Here is a 22225-nt window from a genome sequence, read left to right as displayed (position 1 = left end):
CAATCCTGCTGTGTGGGAAGAGAAACAGAACATTTACCCATCGCAACACATCCAACACTCCCCGGCTTCCTATCCTGGAACAGCAAGATCAAGGGCAATTCCAGGTAGTGCCCTCCTCTGCCGTGGGAAATAGATTCTACTCATCAACGAGTCTGCTGGACTCAAGCACTCGAGGCAAAAGGGATTTGCTTGCAACTCAATTAAAAAGAAGATAACGTAAGACATTTTGCTTTTTATTGTGGAGGTTGTTTTTGTTTTTGTTTTTTAAATAACAGTTTGACAAAAGGGCGAGGAGACTTCATAACAGGGTAGCGAGGCAGAAGTCCAAGCTTTGTTCTGTCCGTCGAACTGTTTTCAGGACCTTGCATGAAGCTTGAACTGTACATAATTACAGGGGCGGGGCGGGGCGGGGGTGGTGGAGGGGACTGTGTGAGGAGAGGGGGCTGGCGTGTGTGAAAGGACACCTTCAGTCTTTCATATTTATATTATATATGTATATATAAAAATATTACATCCAACGATGACAGTCATTTGTACCATTTCCCAGGGGAAGCGGGATGCAAGCAAGCCGAGGGCATAGGGTGGGCGTGGCAGGCGGCGGCGGAACTGTCTGGCTGGAGGCTCAGAGGAGTTGCAGGAGCTTCAGGGTCTGCAGGAGGGCCCCGGGCTCTGCCGAGGCCAGGTACTGGCAGCAGAGCCAGTCCTCCAGCTCCACACCCCGCCTCCGGTCTACCGCCTTCTCGGCAAACTTCATCATCATCAGGGCCCGCTTCATGTCGATCCAGTTGTGCAGAGTGCCACACAGCACCTCCTCGGAGGCGCAAGGCTGCTCCACCAGCTCCCGCCGCGGCCCCCACAGCAGGCACTGCAGCACCCGCTTCGCCTCGCTTATGCGGATGCGCTTGATGGGGTCGGCCTCGAGCAACAGGTGCGCCAGCTGCTGCAGGCCGGGAGAGTAGAGGGACAGCGTGGGCAGCGGGGGTAGGTCCTCCCGCCTGTAGTCGCGTTCCCGCAGCTGGGCTCGCACCTCGAACGGGTTGGGCTGGTGGAGCAGCTCATAGATGAGGATGCCGGCCTGGAACTCATCAAACTTGCGGTACTGGGAGGCAGACACGATCTCGGGGGCCAGCCTGGCCTGGCTCTTCTTCTGCTGCAGGTTGGGGGTGCCGCCTGGCTTCTGCTTGGCCTTCAGGAAGTTGCTGATGATGAGCCGGGGCAGGTGCTTCTCACCGGGCCCTCCTTGGCAGGCGGCGGCGGCGGCGGCGGCTGTGGGCGTGGCAGAAGGGCACCGGGAGGTGGTGGTGGTGGTGGTGGTGGTGGTGGGCGCGGCGGGAGAGGGGGAGGTCCCCGGGGAGCCCTGAGGGTTGCAGTGCGCCAGTAGCAGGTTCTCCAGGCACAGGTCACGGTGGATGATGCCGTGCTCCTTCAGGTGCTCCAGGCCGTTGCAGAGCTGTAGAAGCAGGAAGCACACCCGGCGCTCGTAAACCTCAGGCTCTGACCGGTGGCTGGCCGTGGAGTCCCTCACGAAGTCGGAGGCCGTCTGGTGAGGCACCTCCCGGGTGATGACCACCACACAGTCCTGCTCCTGGGCTGGGGGTTGGGAGGGGGCGGCGGGCACGGGGTCCTTGCTGGATGTGTCGGGGGAGGCGAGCATGCTGGAGGGCACAGAGGCCACAAAGTGGCCGCAGTCTTGCTGGATGTTGAAGTGCACTGGCACAGACGGGCTGCAGTAGGAGGATGACTTGGGTTCCGGGGTTTTGCAGATCTGCGGCAAGAAGGAAATTCGAGGTTAGGAGTGGGACAGACCCATGGTTCTGCGAAACAAATGCCGGATATTTGGCATCCTCACACCAAGAGGTAAACAACTCCTTACCTCACGTCCGGCGCACCAAGACTAAAGAGTGCTAAAGCGTACAAATTTTAGAAAAATGTGAAGAAGAAATATATGACAGCATTTTTGAGATTTCGTTTAAGCTGTATCCCCCCCCCTTTTTTTTAAAGAATCCACGTCAGGCCGGGAGGTGGTGGCGCGCACCTTTGATCCCAGCAGTTCAGAGGCAGAGTGAGGATCTCTGGGAGTTCAAGGCCAGCCTGGTCTACAGAGCCAATTCCAGGGTAGCCAAGGCACAGAGAAGCTCAGTTTCAGGGGGAGAAAAATCCACACGGGAAGCATGGTCCACAGAAGAAAACAACTGAAGCCTGTGGAGCTTCGGGGGGGAACTGTGGAACAAGAGAAATACGGCTCTTGGGAAAACAGAGTGGCCAGGCTGGAGTCTCTGAGCAGTTTCCGCACTATCAGGTCTGCCTTTGGCATGAGAGCAGGTGCTATTTCACCGCAGGAATACTCCTCAGAGAACTTCAGGGACAATGGTATCCTCACACCTTTAGGACTTGGCCACACTCTCTTCAGTTGCCCTGCTTCCTAGGTTTAGGTAAAGGGGCAACGCCTGCTCTATGAAAGGACCTCAGGGATGACTCATTGCAAATGGTCGGGGGAAGCTGTACCCTGCTCTGAACTGGAGCCACAGCGCCTGGAAGAAAACAGGGCGCTCTCCTGGAAAAGGGAGCCGGCAGGGCTGGAGGGCATCTTCAGACCTGAAAGCAGGAGTAAATCAAATAATTTCAAACACCTGTGGGAGGGTGCCTGGGAGAGTCCGCACAGCCATCACCTCGTCTCTTCTGCTTATACCCTTAGGGCCAGCCACCAGAGGAAAGCTAACACTCTTCCCAGCCCCAACTCAAGTGGAGATCCTCAGACCTCAGTTTCCTTGTGATTACACGGAAAGGGGCTGTTCTTTCTGTGTATCCCTGTCTCTCTCGTCCTCTGCTTTTCATGCAATGCTGCCCAGCTTTAGATAGGAGAAGAATGGTACCTCCTAGCTACAGGAAGTACCACCTGACTTTTGGGCAACGTTTTCTGAAGTTCAGTTGTATAGACCATTCACAGCTCCTTATTCCTGCTTGCAGCTATATCAACCTTACAGCACAGAACTCTACATCAACGAATTCATTCAGCCTCTGAATATTTTTTCTTAAAAGCTAACCAAGGAGTGGGTTGCACATTAATGCATTAATCTCTCTATTGTGGAGGCAGAATGGAAATAAAAAAGAAAGTATATCTACCCCAGAAATTGCTCCTCATTACACTAATAAAACTGATTTGGAATATCCATGCATACAGGGTCTTGCTCCAGGGTCTCATTGCAGCAAACCCAGCCACACTGCACTGCTTTTAAATGACAGTCCTCTGGCATTCTTTTATGATTTTTTTTCAGTTCGACATTATTATTGTTATTATGATGATGCTATGTGTGTGTAAGGGGGGGTGATGTGAGAGTGTGGGTCATGGAGTGTGGGGGAGGTAAGAGTATCAAAGGGCAACTTCTCCTGATTGGTTTCTCCTTCCGTGGTGGCTGTTCACACTCATATTGTAAGGTCTGCACAGCAAATTCCTTCACTGGCTGAGCCATCTCCTCGGCCTCGGAACACTTTCAAATGAAAGAGAATTTGTGGGGATGAGTCCTCACAAAAGCCTTGCCTATAAATACTTAGTGGTTGACCAAACACTGCTGGTCAAGGTCTTGGTGGATAGGTAGAAAATGTTCATTGGGACCTTTTTTTTTTTTTTTTTTTTTTTTTTTTTTTACAGTAAACACATACACACACACACATACACACCACACTGGACACTTGCATATGTGGGCACTGTGCCACCCATGGGGTTTTCCACAAAACATCTCCTATAATCCCACAAAACTCAAAGTAGTAGGTGTTCTAAGAGAGGGGACAGTGAACCTTTTGAATTGAAACTATTTACCCAACTAGGAGCCTGGGAAGTGTTCTTTAGGTCAAATGTGCAGGCCTTAGGAAGGAACAGACAGGCTTAAATATTAACTCGGCAACCTTTGACAAGTTACATAGAGCCTTATCTGAAGTAGTTATGGTTTGTAAAGGAGCTTCAAATACCGAACTAGCAAATATGGAACCAGTCTCCCACAAATACAGGGCAGGGCTTCGGTGATTCCGGTCACAGTCTTTTCATCAGCTGATGGTTACATGACTTAGTCTTGGGTGCAATGTGCTTGGAAAGGCCTTAGTTACTCTATATTGTTGAAGTTGAACTGACATAACTCTAACCCGTATTTTTGCTGGAAGGCTCGTCACCGGCTCCCTGGCACTGAATATACTAAAAAATAACATGTGCTTTTGGTCGGAGCAGAAAGCATATGCAGATGGGAAAATGCTTTTGAGTATTGATTTGTGGGTTACAAATACGTTTCAGTGGGCAGATTCTGCTACAAACACGGAAGCAACAGTGTGGGTGATGGGTGGCATTTATCTCTCATTCTGTTTTCTCTGTGCTTTAAATGGGGCAGTGGCGGCTGGCTCCCAGGGATTAGCTTAAATGATGCAGGTATGGCTTTAGGCACCAAGCCAGGCCTACGGTGAGCCTGCAATGATGGGGTTGCTATGGCGACTGCTCTTGCCATTATGTCTGTAACCATTCAGTGGTGGGGCAGGGTATCCAGAGCTGGTTTACATGCTCTCTACAACCCTTGACTGAGCGGCTGCCAGGCCCTGGAAAGGGCTTCCAAGGCTGTCTTTCCTCCAGGGTATAAAAGGCCCCAGCCCAGCAAACAACAGGAGCCCAGAGCTCCAGTTGAGCCACTGACATTTTGCAGAGATGTAAATGAAGGAAATGGGTAAATAGTAACCTAGCTGGCTGCATGACAAAATCAGTGAGCAGGGCCTCCAGAAAGCCCCCACAGCACAGCCACCCCCCATCCACGGGAGAAAGTTGCCCCAGGAACAGCTAACCAGCCCCCCTCCCATTTCTGAGTGGGGAACCCCAAGATGATCCTACAGTTGAGATGAAGAATGAGGAGTGGAGACAACCATCTTCACCCCCATCCCCCTCCTCTGCCGCCCATTTCATGTGCAGGCGACCCTGCCCTTGGTTTTAATCCTGGAACTTTCCAAAGACCTCTGGCTCGGCTCAAATTCCAAACTTTTGTGCAAACTTTGTCCTGTCTTAAGCCTTGGAACCGGAGCCTCAAGGATGGGCAAAATTCTGGACTAAGTCATATCTGTTAGGCAACAACCACAAGAAACGAAAAGAAAAAAAAAAGAAAGAAGAAAGGCCCAAAGGCTCAGTCTACGCAAGTCCCTAATTATGAATTGCAACTCTACACAGCTCAGAAACAGCTTCAAAACCCACACGAAAAATTGCTCTCATTCTTCCACATATCCGTGGGGTCAGGCTATAAGGGCCAGTTCACACCTCAATGTTGCAGGCTGAGGAGCCTGTGATCAGAGGTTCCAGAGTCAGGCACCAGCAGGTGCCCATCTGCCATTGTTCGCTGGGATTCAGAAGCAATGCTGCCTCTGATTTCTGTGTCGGCTCCCTGCTTCACATGCACGGATGAACTGAGCTCAGGGGCACACTCAGGGGGAGGCTGGGAAGGAGCCCAGCTCCCCCTCCCGTGGGCTCTCGGATGACTGTATTCTGTCTAGACTGCACTGCTAATGAAGTGGAACAGCTGCACGTGCCAAAACGACGCTCACTGCTCCCCTCCCCCCACCGCCACGGCAGGCACTTTTACAGAGTAATAACGCCTTGGCTAATTACAGTATCGCATGTATTTGATGCCATTCTCCAAACTTCATTGTTCACATGGTTCAGTGAATTCCGCTCCTCCAGGAAAGTCAAATAGGAACCCTCTGGGACCCTCTTCATTGGGGATCAAGGCTTCTCTTCAGGTTTTCTCCTGACTTAAACTCATGATGCAACACGGACGGGATAATGCTCGCTTCTACCATCCTCTGGGAAAGCTGAGCTTTGTGTTGTGTATTGGAGAAGATGGGCCCTGGATTCCAAGCTATTTGGTACAGTCACTTGTATATTGGGAAAGATTCCCTGCCCAAGGTTTGAACTCAGTGCTGGGCTCTCTGCTTGGCTCTTGCCACGGAATCCCATCATTTTCTTTGAATTAAGTCTCTTCAAGATTGCCCGAGACCTCCAGGTTTAGCACCAGGAAGCAAGGTGAGAGTGACCAAAGCTCATGAGCACATGATTGACAGGGTCAAGGAGAAGACTGGAGGACTGGTCACAAACCAAGTACTCATTTCACGGAGCATCTAGCCCTTCCTCCCTCCATCCTTTCCCCGAGGCTGTCCACATGGCAAGTTCACCTTGCTCAGATAATTTTTCAGTCACCCTCTCCCATTCAGATGGCCCCTGATTTCAAACGGTTACTCGTCTTCTCTACATCATAACGGTGCAAAGGCAGAAATACAAATTTGTTAGCAATTTTACTTCAAAGTTGCTCTTTCCCTGGCTTGGCGACAGCAGCAGAGGCGGTGCGTGCCTTTAACTCGGGCACTTGGGAGGCGGAGGCAGGTGGATCGAGACCAGCCTGGTCTACAAAGTGAATCCAGGACAGCCAAGGCTACACAGAGAAACCCTGCCTCAAAATCAATCAGTCAATCAATCAATCAGTAAATAGATAGATAGATACAAATAATAATTCCCTTCTTGGGATGCTGGGGGGGGGCAACAAGGAACCTGTTTAGTCACAATGGACACTCCATGATGGCTGACTCCATGATGGCTGAGCTGCTGGGCTGCAGGTTCCGTAGATCATTCAAAGCATTTTCGACTTGCCATATTTGCAACTTAAAATGGGATCTAGCTTCAGTATAAGTATCAGTGTAAGTCAAAAAGTAAATATACTGGACACAGCCATCCTAGCAAGAAAAATAAACTTTCCTTCTTTTCACTTGGGTTGGGGGTCTGGGCATGAAATTTAACTTACTCGGAAGGCAGCTTCTGGCTTCCGACATGAAGTGACAACGAAGTCTGAGAACTCGTACCATAAAGCTCCGCTGGGACTGCTGCCTTCTTCCTCCTCTCCCCCCCCCCCCTTTTCATTCCCTGTGGCACTGGTGATTAAAGCAGGGGCCTCATGTACGCTAATCAAGTGATTTACTACCGAGGTACATCCCAACCCTCCATTTTCCATTGCAAGACTGAGTCTTGCTGATTTACCCAGATGGGCCTTTTTCTCACTGTGTAGCCCAGGCAGGCCGTGAACTGTGGATCCTCCTACTTCAGCCTCTGGAGTAGCTGTGATCATGGAGCCTGACAGTATTTTCTTGCTACCAGTGTCTGTTCTCTTGGCCATAACCTAATCCAAGACTTTTGTGATCCTGATGTCTGTTAACTACATGGAGTTTCTTAGTTTCCCCATACTGTCTTTACGGAGGGGTAGCTTTTAGGTGCACAAAGCTCCTTTGAATGTACTCATCAGGGCTCTCATCTGTCTTTTCTGGTGGAATCACAAGTTTCTTCAAGGAAAAATCTCTTCACTGCAGTGGCCTAGATAACTAATCCACCAGCCAAGACAGTAACTGTAACAGTAAATACTGAGCAAATGTTATCTTATCCTCACTCACACTGTTCAGGACAATGCCCAAATCTAATGCTCCTGCCTCCACCACTCAACAGCCCATCTCTTTTATTGGATCATAAGTGCCATAAGGAATCTCCTGTTCACACCTCTATGCTAAGATCTTTGTGAAATACTTAGCATGAAAGAAAAACCTGCTGAATACGTGAGTGAACTCTGCGGCACTAACAGCCATTTTCCTGTTGCATCTGGACCACAAACAGAAGAGCACTGACCACATCTTATACTCATGCCGGGCCAGGAAGAGAGTGAGATTAACCCAGTGCCAAGGGTAAAGGGAAGCTTGCTAATCAGCCTGCTTACAAAAGCTTGGAGAGGAGGAATGACTTGTCCAGGACCAACCAGTCAGACCATAGAATGGAAGGGGGCGGGGGTAAGTACCTACTTTCACAGCATAGGTGCTGCCAGGGTCCTCGGAGCAGGTGGCGCAGTAGTAAATCGCATCCCCTGAGTCACAACAAGGCTTGTTGCACGTCAGCTTAAAGAGTGACCAGTTATTCTCGTTGAAGCGCAGTTCCTTTTTCTGGCCGCCCATGAAGAGGTCTTCACACTTGGTCACTAGGCGGGCCAGGGACTGGGTGTAGAGGCCCCCAAGCTTGGCATAGGTGCCCTCTTTGCTGCTGATGCTACTCAGCAGGCTGTGAAGCTGTAGCTGGGTGCTGCCGGAGGAGGCCTGGCTGGACACGCTGAGCTGGGAGGACGAGGTGGAGGTGGCCGCCCTGCACTGGAGACCAGGGCTCCCACAGCCACCTTTGCTGCCTGCCAGGCCCACAGCGGGAGCCCAGGGGGCACTGCCTTTGAAAGCTTTCTCCAAAGGCTCAGACGAGGAGAAAGCATGATGGGAATGGTTCCCAGGGTTCAAGGAATAGCTAAAAGGAGGCTCGTCGTGGGCACAGACATTGGTTTCTGAGTGGCTTAGGTTCAGCTTGGGGCTTGCTGTGCGTGGCTTAGGGGAACCTTGGGTCCAGAAGAAGCCATCAGGGGAAGAGGCCGCACGGCTCACTATCTTTTTCTGGGGCAGAGGAGGTGGCTGCGCAGGACCACTGGGAGACACATCCTCGGTGGAGCCTGATGGGAAAGGGACTGGAGCAAAGAGTTTTTTCCGGCTGATGGTGGGTGAGTGGGCGGGTTCATATGGTGGACCTAGAAAGAGAAGCAGAAATCATCAGGCTAAGGATCAATGCCACTGGCTCAGGTGTTGTGGGATTTTTTTTTAAAGTTGGTTCAAAGCAAAGCAATTCATTTTATCATATTTCTTTTCTGTTTCTTTAGATAGTGTGTGCATGGTGAACAAAATGCAAACTGCATGAATGGTACACACTGACAATTACATCTCCCTTGTGCTCGGTCCCTTAGCACTAAGCACCTTTCACCCAGAAAACGTCTCCACCAGAAATTTCTCACATCTTGTTCTAATAACCCAAATAAATCTTCATGCATGGGAGCAAATAGTGTCTGTCCTTTAGAACACCACTTTTGCTTCACATCTTGGAGAGATTTCATCTACTTCCTTCTCCTAAATTCAGTGTCACAATATATTATCACAGGTAAATGTCATAATTTAACTAGCCATCTCTTGATAGGCATGTAGGTGATTCTAATGCTTGGCAAACAGCGCTGTAATGACAATCGTAATCTTGAACACATTAGCTTGACTCCACTTTTTAAGGCTTAGGAAAGCATTGTTTACTAGAGGAAAAAAGTGCTTTGTATCCCACCTTCTATGACTATGTTTCTGTGATGTGTGTATGTGTGGTTATACGTGTATAAACAAGGACACACATGTACACATGAACATAGAAGACAAAGGTCAACCTTAGCTGTCGTTTCTAAGGTGCCATCTACCCTGATTTTTAAGAAAGGGCCTTTTAACTGGCAGGAGGATCACCCATTGGGCTAGTAAGCTGGCCAGCAAGTTCTAGGGACAAACCTGTCTGTTTCTCCAGCACTGGGATTATAGTTGATGTGTGCGTGCATGTGTGTGTAACATGGGTTCTGGAACTCATGTCTTCATCCTCCACAGCATGGCATACTTTAATGAGTGTGCACCTCTCCTGATCAGATCTCTCTTAGTGTGCAGTCCTTTGGGCTTTCACAAATACCTTGCTGATGTTACAGTAAGGCAAGTCTGTAGAAAGTTTAGTAACCAGGAGGATTAAAAATTCAGAACCATCTTCAGCTGCGTATTGAGTTCAAGGCTAGCCTGGGCTACACGAGGCCTCACTCGCACAACAACAACAAAAAAAGAAAACCAAACAGTAGACATGAGGTATGGCAAACTGTCCTCCCTGCCCTCTCTTAGCCTGCTCTTAGCTTTTGCTCTTGCTGCCTGGTTTATACATAGCTGATCAGGATCACTGCAGCTACCCTTCCCACCTGGCCCTGCTTAGCTAAAGGCAGGCAGACAGGCAGGCAGGCTCAGAGAGGGTGGGGTGTTGGGAGCTCCTGCTAACAAGGCTAAGTGAATGATTTATGTTCATCCCAGAAGGCTTGGACAAGCAGCAGCAGCACAGGCACAGTGGGGACCATCAGGCTTCCCATGTCTGGGAACTGTTCCCTCGTTGTCACAGCAGATAGGGTCCCAGAACCAGCCAGTGTGAGGCAGGGAGACCATACTGGACTCTGACCTTGGCAGGCTCTGCAAACCTGAAGTCCTCAGGTCTCATGCTCCCCAGGAAAGCGGCTCTGCCCCCATGGACTGGGTCAGTAACAGGGACAAAGTTTAAAGGTGATTCATTTCCATTCTAACAGGAGAAATGGATGAAGGAGGGGGATTGCTCCCTCACACCCTGACTTTAAAAATCCAGGGGCATGACACCTGCCTATGAGGCTCCTCAAGTCCAGAAGGCTAGGTTCATGGGTAAAAAGGCAGGCACTTGGGATACATTGATTGTGTCATCACTTTGCCTTCTGGGTACCAGAAAACAGCCAATGTAGTACTATCACTAGAGCAAGGGCTGAAAGTGAAGGTTGAGAGTGGAGTGAAATCTGAAGACCTGGTTTGCACCTGATTCAGTACCTCCGGAGACAGAAGCAGTGTGCGCAGAGATAGGGTTCCTTTCCCACCCCTTGCTCAAGGTGCCAGTGGGGCTGCTAACAAGTCAGTGCCTTGGCCTGTCGTTCCTTTAAACTTTGTTCTGATTTCCTAAGCTTGTCTGGGTCTGTCCTCATCTTTAATGTCAACTTTCTGGATGCCACCAGCATCCCCTTTTATTACTTGATTGAGAGCAAAAGGCAGGGATAAGCTAGTCATATCCATCTGAGTTTCCCCCATTTAAAAAAAAAAAACAAAACTATAACTGAAATGAACAAGGGCTCAGGCACCTGAGGAGAAGACTCTCCCCCTACCCTACTCTGTGTCCCCATGACAATCCTGTAGGAACTGAGTTGGTGGGCAATTTTGATCGGAACCCTATAGCTGCTTGGGCACATTAAGGATACCAGATGCTCTGAAACAGGTATGGGCTTCCATGACTAGCAGGTAGGCCGGTCAAATATGTTTTAATTTCTTAGGTTCTGTGAGGTTGTGCCATGGTGCTCCAGCTAACGAGAAGGAGGCACTGCAGAAACACTCCTTTATCATATACCTGCCCAGCAGACGGAAAACTGTAACGTTGCTCCCCAGGGACTGGTGGCTCACTTGAAGCGTGGACTTCATGTATCTAACTGGGCCTATATACACACATACCTATTTTCATTTTTTAAATAAAAAAAAAGGATCTGGAGAGACAACTTAGGCCGGTAGAGAGACCCTAGCGTGAGCTCCAGGATCAATTTAAAAGGAAAGACATGGCGGTCCAAGCTTGTAATTCCACCACTAGTGTTGAGAAGGAGAGACAGGCAGGTTCCCTAGGGCTTGCCCATCTAGGCTACTATGTCCAATTCAAGTCAATGAGACCGTACTTTAAACCTTACATAGCAACAACAGCATGTGGCTGACACTTGAAGGTGGTCTTTGACCATGACACACAAGTGCACACATGTGCACATGCCTGTACCTGTGCAAGCAGGTGAAGACTCAGTGATGGAGCTGCAAACACCTCAGGGTTCTGTAATTGCTCCAGTGTGGATAGACTCGAGCTGCTTTGAAATGGATGTTTCTACATGGAACTGATTTCTCCAGCTGTCACTCTGGGTGAGAGGGCACTGACCCTGACTTTCTTGATTCTTTCCTGGAGAACCAGTTCTTCTACATTGCCCTGGGCCAATAGCATTTGGATGCTGAATTGCCTAAGTTACCATTCATAGCAGCTTCTGCGGTCTGCACTCAGCAAAGCCGGAAGAGGACAAGCATACCCTGACACCCAAAATGCTTTCGTAGTTCACAGGTAAGCTACCTGATCCAGGAAAATCTGCCTAAAAAGAAATCCTGGACAGCTTTGGCCAATGGCCAGAAAGACTCAAATTCAATGGCCCACAAAACTATTTCCACCACATTCTGGTTGCATGCTGGCACTAGACCACTGTCTCCCAATTCTGACTTACACTGAAGAGTTGGAAAGGCTGGGAATTTTTTTCTGGGAAGTAGGCAAACATTGAAAGCTAAATTCCTGGCTGAGTAACTTTGCAAACTAAGACAAAGAGGTTCGTTTCCCAAGTTTTCCTTCCAGTCTCCAGTTCCACATACACCATCCTCATCCCTTTTATGCAAGTACTTTGGACAAGAGAAATCTCCTCTGATGGAAAGTGTTACCTGAGGCATGCTGGGTGGATCTCACAAAGGCAGAGGGAGGGTAGCAGCTTGTCTACGAGTTTGGTGTCTTTATATTTAGAAAGCAAAGAAGAAGTCAGGATTGCAATGGCTGGGGAAAACAGGTTAGTCCCTACTCAGAATGCAGGGCAAAAGTTCAAATGTGTTAACATGAGGTCTACCTTATGATAGAGTCTTCTCTCCTTGCTGGGTTTTAATAGGTACTTCCACAGTCTCTACAGCCAAACGAGAGCCGGGTTTACAGAGGAAGTGGTCAGCCCTGTTTTGAGCCATACTGAGTGGGCATGGTCCTGTGTACCACTGTCTGCCTGTAGCCAGGCTGAACAAGCACGGATATAGAAGGCAGAGTCTACAGTCTAAAGAGATCTCCAAGCTCTGCACATTTGTATTAGCCACTGCCCCAATAATCAGTAAAGTGAAGCCAACTGAATGTTTATGTGTATGCAAAAAACTTGAACTAGTCTGTAGATTGACGCTTGCCAATCAAGTGTAGCTGAGCAAACAGCTTCAAAGATTTGCCCACTCCATTGGCTAATATTTTGTAAGCACCTACTATGTGTAAGACATTAGAAACAAATCAGATGGAGAAAATGCTGCCCAGATCCTGTACCCTTTGCTCCTCTCATTAGAGACCAGGAAAATACAGCCAAACCACCTGTGTAGGCACCATGTCACGCAGGAAGAGGCAGTCTGGGAGGTTTCTGCCAACTGATGGGTAGGGAAGGGGCTCAGGCATTCTCCAGATTCACAATTTTCCAAAGGGGAGTTGTGCAACTTCTCATTTGGTTCCAGAACCTGAAGAGGCTGGATAATCACATGGAAAAATAAAGGAACTGGGAGGGCAGAGCATTCTTTTTAAAGGAATGCCTTGCTTTTCCAGGAAGATAAATGTGGCTCAAGCTGGAAGCATGTTATTAGCATTTTGCAGCTGGACGGAAAACGTGGCATTTGTGCAGAATCTTGACAGACCACTCCATCATGCCGGCAAGCAGCAATCAAGGCCTCAATGCCCTTTGCATGGAGGGAAAGATGCAGGCCTCAGTTTGGAAGGCAGTCCCCATGCCTCCTCTTCCAGCCAGCAGCCCAGCTGGGCCTCTGAGATTGAGATCTTTCAAAACCCTTGCTGTGACACAACCCGTGAGGGTTTTCTTCTCAGGTCCTTACATTAAAACTTCGTTCAAGTCACTTTTCCTATGCAGTTGGTAGAAAGGTAAGCTGACATTTTTAGAGGACAAACTGAGGACAACGACTTGAAATGCATCCAAATTTAAATGCAGCGATTCTATTTCTTTTAAGAATTTGTTTCTCACAGATAGGTACGCAAAACAAATCTCCCCAGTGTGTCCCAGGATCCCACTTCATAACATTCAGTAGTATGCTGAATGTTCTGACACTTTGATTCATAATGGCATAGAAAAGTGTTCAAAGTGGCAATGGGCCCTGGGATGGAGCGAGCGTCAGGTGAGAGGCTTTCCACTGCAGACTCCTCTGCAGCTTACAGTGAACTGTTTAAGATGAAGCCTCTTGCCAGCACGGTAGCTCTGGATGCTGAGAGTATTAAACAGAGTCTATTTTCCTCTGGGACAAACCTCTGTCCTTCAGTAACATCTGGGAAGGAATTTCCGACTCAGTTCTTGATGGGCTGGGGGGATATACTGGGTTAGGACAAGTTACTTATATAAGGCATCGGACTGAACCTATGGATTTAAGATCAAGCGATCTAATAAGCCTGTCTGATGAGCACACACTAAATTTAGGTAGACAGTTGTGGGTGCCTCTTTGCGGATCTTTTTGAAAAAAAAAAAAAATATGACCTCTTTGCTGCAGAGCTGGAGGTGACTGTCGAAGAGGGGAACAAGTGCTTGCTGAAGGTCAGGCTGTCACTCATCCTGACTAGTCTAATCTTTGTAGACTTCCTGTCTCCTTGACAGGAGCTTCTACACTTCCCCACCCCCTTCCTGGCTCGCTCTTTCTCCACAGCATTCTCCATTGCGTGTGTGTAACTAGCCATGTGCCCTGTGAAGGAAAGAGCGGGGCAGTTTTTTCTGGGTCTTCAGCAGCTGGAATTGTACCCAGCATATAGTTTATGCCAAATATCTATCAGATGAATGACGGTGCATGTATAGAAACACGCCACACATATATGTATGTATTAAAAAAACATATTGGCATTACTGTGGAGAAAACCAAGGCGATTAATGCCACAGTATTTAGTTACATTGCTCTAGCTCTGGCTTCCTAGCTATAAAATAAGAGCCAGCAGTACAGTTCAGGCTATTGTATTGGTGAGAGTCCATGTCCTCTGCATGGTTAGAGCTCTCTGCTCTGTTCTGTTGCGGACGCTGGTGGTTTCCTGTTAAACAGTAAATTCTAACCTATGTCCGTTGTATCACTCAATTATGTTAAAGAGGGAAACTATCTTAATACGACATTAAGTCTGCGTTTATTTGGGTTTTTGTAGTTGTTTTGAGTCAGCGTCTCTTATAGGCCAGGCTGGCCTGGATTACCAACCACATTGCTATGGATGACTTTGCATTAATGATGCTCCTGCATCCTCCTCCCAAGTGCCAGAATGTAGGCCTGCACTGCCATCCTCAGCTTCAGGTTTGTATTTAAAGGTGGGCGCTTAGCGCATAAGGGTCCTCTGCTGGCCATTTAGCCAGTGATGTCTCCCTCACAGCCATCCGTCCATTCTCCTCAACAGACCCAACCTAACAATTGCATTTGTCCTTCTGGAACCAAATGCAATCCAAACCACTGCTGTGCCAGCTTTGTCCTTCTGCTCAGCAGCTCTCTGCTTAAGGAACTGCCACCCACAGACAAAACTGTCATAACAGATGTGCTAGGAGGGATAAGAGATCTGATCAAGGTGGAAAGTTTTACAATGATACAAAAATATCATTTTGTTACTTTAAAATGTAGATAAACTCCTACTTTAAAAATTGAACAGCTTTGAACTATATTCTCTTTTTTGTTGGAGCAGTATTTTGAGACATGGTTTCTCTACATAGCCCCGGCTATCTACATAGACCAGGCTGGCCTTGAACTTAGAGATCTACCCTCCTCTGCCTCCAACTTCTAGGATTAAAAGCAAGAGCCTCCACCAAGCCTTATATCCTTATACAACTTAAATGCTTCTTTTGCTATTAAAGCTGGACATCAGATAAATTCCTAACAATTTTACATAAACTACAGCTGTGCTGGGCAATCAGGTGACCTTTTCTTCAACTCAGGTCACATTGGAGATGCAAAACACCAGGGAGCTATGCTTTTCTTCACCAGTGAGTTATTGCTGCAGATAAATGCATAACCCAATGGTTTCTTTTGCCTTTCCATAAGACACCAGTGAGGCTGACACTGATTCTCATTTCCCACAGCTTCAGCTTGGCTGGATGCCTTGTCTTCTGATTCACAGCCTCTGTGTCTGTTCTAAATGTCAAAAAGTCGAGATGCACAAGCATGTCAGTTATAAGAAATAAGCAGATAAGAACTTTTGGGCCTGGAAGACGAGAGGGTTCTGTAAGAGTCTGAAAGTGCCAGAGGGGAGGGGTGGGGGTAGGAGTAGGGTTGGGGAGGGCAGTTGTACATCTTTAATCCCAGCTATTGGGAGGCAAAGCATCTCTGAGTTCATGGCCAGCCTGTTCTACAGAGCAAGTTTCAAAACAGTCAAGGCTACACAGAGAACAGCCCCCACCCCCCAAAAAAACAAGCAAACAAAAAACAAACCCAAAGCAAAACAAAACATCCAAAAGCAAGTGGACCTGATCCATGGTGGGAAGCCAAAGGAAGAATTTCTCTTGTCAGCTTCAAAGCTTAGCCCTGATCCAGACCCATATGGAAGAGCAGCAGCAGCAACAAAGAGAGAGAGGGAGAGGGAGAGGGAGAGGAAGAGAACTAGCTTGCAAAGGGTCAACATGCCTTGATTACTAGTGGAACCTAAATTTTGAGGTTCTTGTCCACTGAATGCTGAATTTTTTTTTTTTTTTTTGTAAAACAACCATGAAAATAAATTCATTTTGATTCATGCTATTCAGAAAGTAATACGAGAAAATACCTTTATCAAGTGCCACCATTGTCCTCACAAGATGCAGGTGGCTCCCACATCCTACTCTACACACAGCTTGGAATGAATGCCTCGCACTGTGCAGCCCAGCTTCCCACAGAACAGGGTCATTTCCCCTCGTCTGCACACAGAAGAGCACGTCAAGTGGCTTGCCTTTTCCCAGTGTCCCTTCGGCTCCTCTGGACTGTTTTGGCACCCTGGAAAATCCTTTGATTCTCATCTCCAACATGCTCATTTCTAATCACGCTGTCGGCCCAAAGTCTGACCTTCTCAAAAAAGCATCCTGGAATCCTCCGTCCTCACTCATTTATAAGCTCTCATATTCTGGGGCAATCTGATTTTCCTGCCTTACGCCACCAGCCACCCACCCACGTGTCCTGCATGTTTTAATCGTGTCTTTCCCAGCTCTGAGAACAGATCTACGGTAAAGCACTTCAGTCAGGTTCTCTCGATACCACCCGTGTGGTGGCTGAGGGGGGGTGCACAGTACATGGCCACTTAGAACTGGCCATGGTTTCCAAGAGAACACGCTGGACTTGGACAGCATGGGGGCACGGCTCAGATACTCAGGCTCGCAGGAAATAATCTGCCTCATTGAGTTTTTGCACAGTGGGATGGGAAAAGGAAGGAGATGGGAGTCTAGAGGAGCTGCAGAAAAAAAAAAAAAAAAAGGACAATCTTGCTTTTGCTACGTCTTCCCCAAATCAAGATGAATACATTTCCTGTTAGTTCCTGTGAGAACTAGTGGTGGTTTCTCATGAGAGAACTCATAATCTATGTTTGCTGCTAGAAATGTGCTGTGGGGTCCTCTACCCCAAAAATGCCCCTTGAGAAAAAGTACGTCCATAAAATGAGGACGTCACACCAGGACAGGTATAACTCTAGCATGCGAAGGAAGCCTAGGAGAAGAGTAAGAGAAGATTCACACAGAGCATGCCCAAGGCGAGAAAGGTCATCAGCATTACCACTAAATCCACAAGGGCAGAAAACCTTGGGCTCTTTTTTAAAAATATGCCGAACAGGACATATCCACATATTATGTTTCAGTGGTTGATATAGAATAGGGTTGGGCAATGGCCTCATAAAGCCATCCTATTTTAATTAACAAACATTTATGCAAACATTATTGTGTACATGTATGCATGCATGTACATGCATGTAAACGAGACACCAAAACATCTGAGGTTCCAGGGACTCTGGTGGACAGGAGGCACTATTTATGGCTGACTTGGTACTCAGAGAAACGGGGCACTTCCAACATGTTGTGTGTTTGTGTGTGTGTATGGTGTGTGTGTATGTGTGTGTGTGTGCATGTGTGTATGGTATGTTTTCATATACATATGTCAGCCTGAGGTTAATTTAACATCAGTTGCATTCCTCAATCACTTCTCCATCTTATTTTTTGAGAAAAGGTTTCCTAATAAATCTGCAGCTCACTGAGTCACCTGGACTGGCTAGCCAGCAAGCATTAAGAATCTACTAATCTTTGCATCCCCACAGCCCATTTCTGGGGATAGAAACTCAGGGCTTCATGCTTGCCCAGCAAACACAGCACCAGCACCATCAAGTCAACCCTTAACAGTCTGCCCTATCACCAAGGCGGTACACTTGTAATCACGGAGGGAATAAACCTGACCAGCCCCTGGGTAAGGTCTCCTTCCTGAACAAAGCAGCTCCAGGACTGAAAAGCCTTGCTCAGGCCTTCCAAATCCTAGCAACCAGTCCAGGTCTGGTTTGCGGACTCTGTAGAATGTAAGCCTGGGTGGTTACCTCCATCGCTGCAGGTCCTGGAGTCTGAGGCAAGGCTGTCCGTGGAGCCCGTGGTGAAGCTGACGTGGGCCGCTCTGAAGGACGGGCTGAGGCTTTCTGCAGAACTCTGGCTCACTTTTTCCAAGTCAGAGCTGCTCTTGTTCATTTTTAACAGGTGCCTGGACAGGGAACAAACAATGGATGTGATTCAGTTGGTTTCCATCCAGAGACCCTGCTGACGGGTCACAGACCTCCCATGCTCTCGAAAACTGGCCAACAGCAGGAAGTTATACAAAGTTACGGTAATTTTGGGGAACGAGAACAGGGGTTCTTCTGAAATCTTACACACACAAAGTACTTCCTGAGAGGAGCTAGGACCATGAGTCAATGAAGTCAGACACACACCAAAGTCCTGCTTTCATATATGATCCCATGTGCCATTTATGTCATCTGCTATATTCGGTGACATGTGGCTAAAAAGAAAAACTAGAAACAGCATCATCCAGCCCACTTTCTAGGGCCACACGGAGATTATATAGGGAGCCACAGAAATCGGATGGTTTTTGCAAGCCCTGGACTGAATTGCAAAGTAGGGCTAACGACATGGGAATTCTTTTATGCCTGATGCCCTACTGCCATGGGTTCAGTGTCTTAGATTGCTCCTTGAACCCAAGGAAAACATTTCTTTAAATTTTAACCAGACTTCTGGTGAAATGCTTAAACCAAACCAAATTAACCCTTACGCCCAAACTGTGCTTTGGCATCGTAGGAACGGTTTGTTCAGCATATCAGAGCTGAGAACGCCAACCGCAAGACGAAAGCCCTCACCTCAAAACAAGTGCATGGAGCATGTTCAGGTCACTGACCCCTCCTCCTTCCTTCTTTCTAAGAGCCACACAAATGCACGTGTCCACTGACATTTTCACCGTGAAATGAGACACACCCACCCTGGTCCCCCTCTTTCCCTGTCGGTGATAACCCCCCATTTGCCAAACTGACATCCCTTGGTGGCAGAGAGAGTTCAGAGACGCGTGTGGCTGGAGTCTCTTTCTTTTTTTTTTCTTTCTTTTTTTTTTTAACCATAGAAGTTTAGAGAACGCTTGTTTGCTGTCGTAGAAAATGCTCTTCAGAAATAATGTCGTTTCCAATCTTGAGACTGCTATTAACACCATTTGACAGCCTCCAAATATTAAGTGACCATGAAAGTATTGATCTGAGTAATCTTAACATTTTAGAAAACAGAGCAAATGAAAACAACCACCCCTTCATGCTACGGGAGCGATGTTGTTTCAGCTTCCAGCAAGATTAACAATAGTTCTGCCTTCCTCAGGTCTTTCAGCAGTGGTATTACAGTTTACAGATGGTACGCACCCTCCAAAGGCTTTGGCCTTCTGTGTAGCAGAGCACAAAGGTGGGGACTTTGGGAGGTGACCGGACAATGTGGTTTCTAACGTCATGAATGGAGGACTACATTTACGAGTTCAGATCTTAATGTGATTTTGAGAGGCAATGGAACCTTCAGGAGATGAAGCCTGGTTGAAGGAAGCAGGTCCCAGGGGACATGGCCTTGCTTTGTGCATTCTTTCTGCTCCCAGACCACTGTGAACTGAGCAGCACTGTTCTGCCTCTTGGTACCAGCCAGAGTGTCCTGCCTTGGCTCAGACCTGGAAACAATGGCTCTAAATCCTCATGGACTGAAACCTTCCCTCCTTTAAGTTGGTTTTCCTCAAGTATTTAGTCCTTGCGATGGAACTCGAACACAAACAGCTTTCTCTGAAGTCACAAGATGAAACTTCAATGAGGACAACTCAGTGAAGGAGGGAAGCTAGCTCAAGAGCCATCTCACTTCAAAGTGTTCTCTAGATTTGTCCAGTTCCCAGACCCAGACCATCAGGGGCTAGGGAGAAGATAGCTCAGTGGGTAAGAGCACTAGGTCTGCCAGCATGAGGACTTGAATTCAAAGTCTCATCACCTACATAAGAAGCCAGCTGTATCACTGGGAGGCAGGGACAGGTGGCTCCTGGGGAGCTGGCTGGCTATCCAGCCTAGCAGAAGGGGTGAGCTTCTATTTCAGTGAGAGACCCAATTTTGAGGGAATAAGACAGAAAGCAAGAGAGGAACACAACTGATCTCCTCAGTCCTCTGCATGACTAAGTCAGGTTATCTCATGAACCTGCAGACAGACAGACATTACACACACACACACACACACACACAAGGGGGGGAGTATATCACCAAGGGAGAAACTTCAGCCCCCTGATTTCTCAGTTGGCACTCCACAACCTGAGGAAACACTTGTTGAGATATATATAAATAAACAAATCTAAGAGACTCACAAATACGATCAAGTGTGAACACACACGCATGCAATTTTGTGCCAATTTTGAAAGAAAAAAGAGCTCTTGTGTGCTGGATGCAAAGAGGGATCTCCATACGAAAGCAGAACCAAGAATGATGTTTCAATACAAATCAGGACCAACAAGGCTTCAGTGCAAAGCATAAGCTTGTCCTGGGCTCTGGCAGACACTTTTTATTTACAATTTATCACTCGTTGCTCAATTTTATTGGTATGCAATTTAGGAATTTCAAATTTATATTCATTTAGTGGCTAGTCCACAATTTCTCTTTGTTTTCCTTTTATAAAGGTTAAAATTGGAAGTACAAAACGAATTCACTTCTTTTTTTTCTTTCTAATTATTCAATGTTATTTTTTTTTATAACAGTGACACCAGTAAAGAGTGAGCTCTGGTCGTGATAGGACCAACATATAAAAAAACTGTTTCTGACCTTAAATACGTAAGTTATGACTTAAATAAGAAAAAGATGTATATGAAAAGTTAGATAATTTTCAGTGAAATTTTTAAATTTTCAGACTTCTGCATGATGGAAGGCACTACACGGTAAGTGAAAAAGTGAACCCAGGGGTGAACAAGCTACGTATCTGCAACCTGACACACCATGACAGCTGGTAGCCAGAATATCTGAAGAAAACCATCAATGACTCTATTTTTTTGTAAAAAGCAATAGAGGATTGCAGAATGGTTCAGAGGGTAAGGAGGAGTGCAGCCAAGGCTGAAGACCTGAGCTGGATTCCTGGAATTCACAAGGTAGAAGCAGAAAACTGACTCTCCAAAACCGCGCTTTTTCCTCCGCGCTTTTTCCTCCACGCTTGTACAATGGCAAGCACATGCCCGTACGCTGTACAGAATATGTTTAAAAACATTTTAAGGCAATATGATGAACAAACAATTCATAAAAGAAGACTCGAGAAGTCATGCAATACATAAGAAGATGGTCAATCTTACTAAGTAAAAAGACTGTAAACAAAACAAGCTCTGACTTTACCCAACAGGACACTAGCAATAGCAGGCATTGTTTAAAGATGTAGGAAGTTTGCTTACAATTGCATAGATTAGTACACAGATACACACACACACACATACACACACACACAACCCCCCCTCCACACAACACCAAGACCAATTTAATGAATCCTGAAGATTAATCTAATGTAACCCATGGTCCACCTTGAGGCCTCCTTATCCTTCAAGGATGTCATTAAAATCAGTAGCAGAGATTAGGTGGCTAAATCATTCTAGTGGTCACAAAAGTTTACTAGCCAAAGAGTTCATTTCATCCAAGTAGAAATAACCAGAAACCATATACAGTGAGCCTTTGTGAAAGTATGTTTTGTAAAACTTTTGTTTCAGGTGCATGTTTTATGTGTGTGGGATAAAATACGAAATAGTTCCTGTTTGGTCCTTGGCTTTTACAAAGCTGCTCTAGAATGCGGATCAATCACCAGTTTTCCTTGAAGAGCAAGTCAGCGAGTTCTTGAGGCTTCGTGACTATAAGGACTGTAACTGCCCAACTCTGCTGGTGCGGTGGGAAAACGGCCACGGCCACTGACAATGAGTGGGAAGGCTTTCCAGTAAAACTTTCTTCCAGAAGGCAACAGTTACTCCTGTTCTAGAGGAGACTTCTCCAGCAGAAATATAATGGGAACTATACAGGAAATATACATTTTTCTAATAGTTACATTTAAAAATACAAGATATCAGTGCTACTGATTTCAATATTGTCTTTTAGGGTAACAAACCAAAAGGCCATCATTTCAACAGGTCATCCTTTTTTTTTTCTTTTGACAAGGACTTATAATAGCTGTAGTTGCCTGGCACTTAGTATATGGCCCACGTTGGCATCTAACTCTTAGCCATTCTCCTGCCTCATTCT

The 22225-nt window shown here is 47.1% G+C and overlaps 1 protein-coding gene across 2 annotated transcripts in view; it reads right to left on the bottom strand.

Annotated features, from left to right (window-relative positions):
- Positions 1 to 217: 217 nt before the first annotated feature.
- Prag1 (PEAK1 related, kinase-activating pseudokinase 1) overlaps positions 218 to 22225 on the bottom strand; it is a 52038-nt gene continuing 30030 nt past the window's right edge. For both annotated transcript variants that reach the window (XM_060381616.1, XM_021664367.2), the window contains exons 4-6: positions 18014 to 18171; positions 7855 to 8612; positions 218 to 1765 (exon numbers count right to left, since the gene is read on the bottom strand). In XM_060381616.1, coding sequence (XP_060237599.1) covers positions 623 to 1765; positions 7855 to 8612; positions 18014 to 18171 — 2059 coding nt within the window. In that variant the 3' untranslated portion in view covers positions 218 to 622. The remainder of the gene's footprint in view (positions 1766 to 7854; positions 8613 to 18013; positions 18172 to 22225) is intronic.

The sequence above is a fragment of the Meriones unguiculatus genome, chromosome 4, assembly GCF_030254825.1.
Source record: "Meriones unguiculatus strain TT.TT164.6M chromosome 4, Bangor_MerUng_6.1, whole genome shotgun sequence".
Lineage (NCBI taxonomy): Eukaryota > Metazoa > Chordata > Mammalia > Rodentia > Muridae > Meriones > Meriones unguiculatus.
Note: the sequence above shows the minus strand (reverse complement) of the source record. Positions and strands in the feature narration are given on the sequence as shown.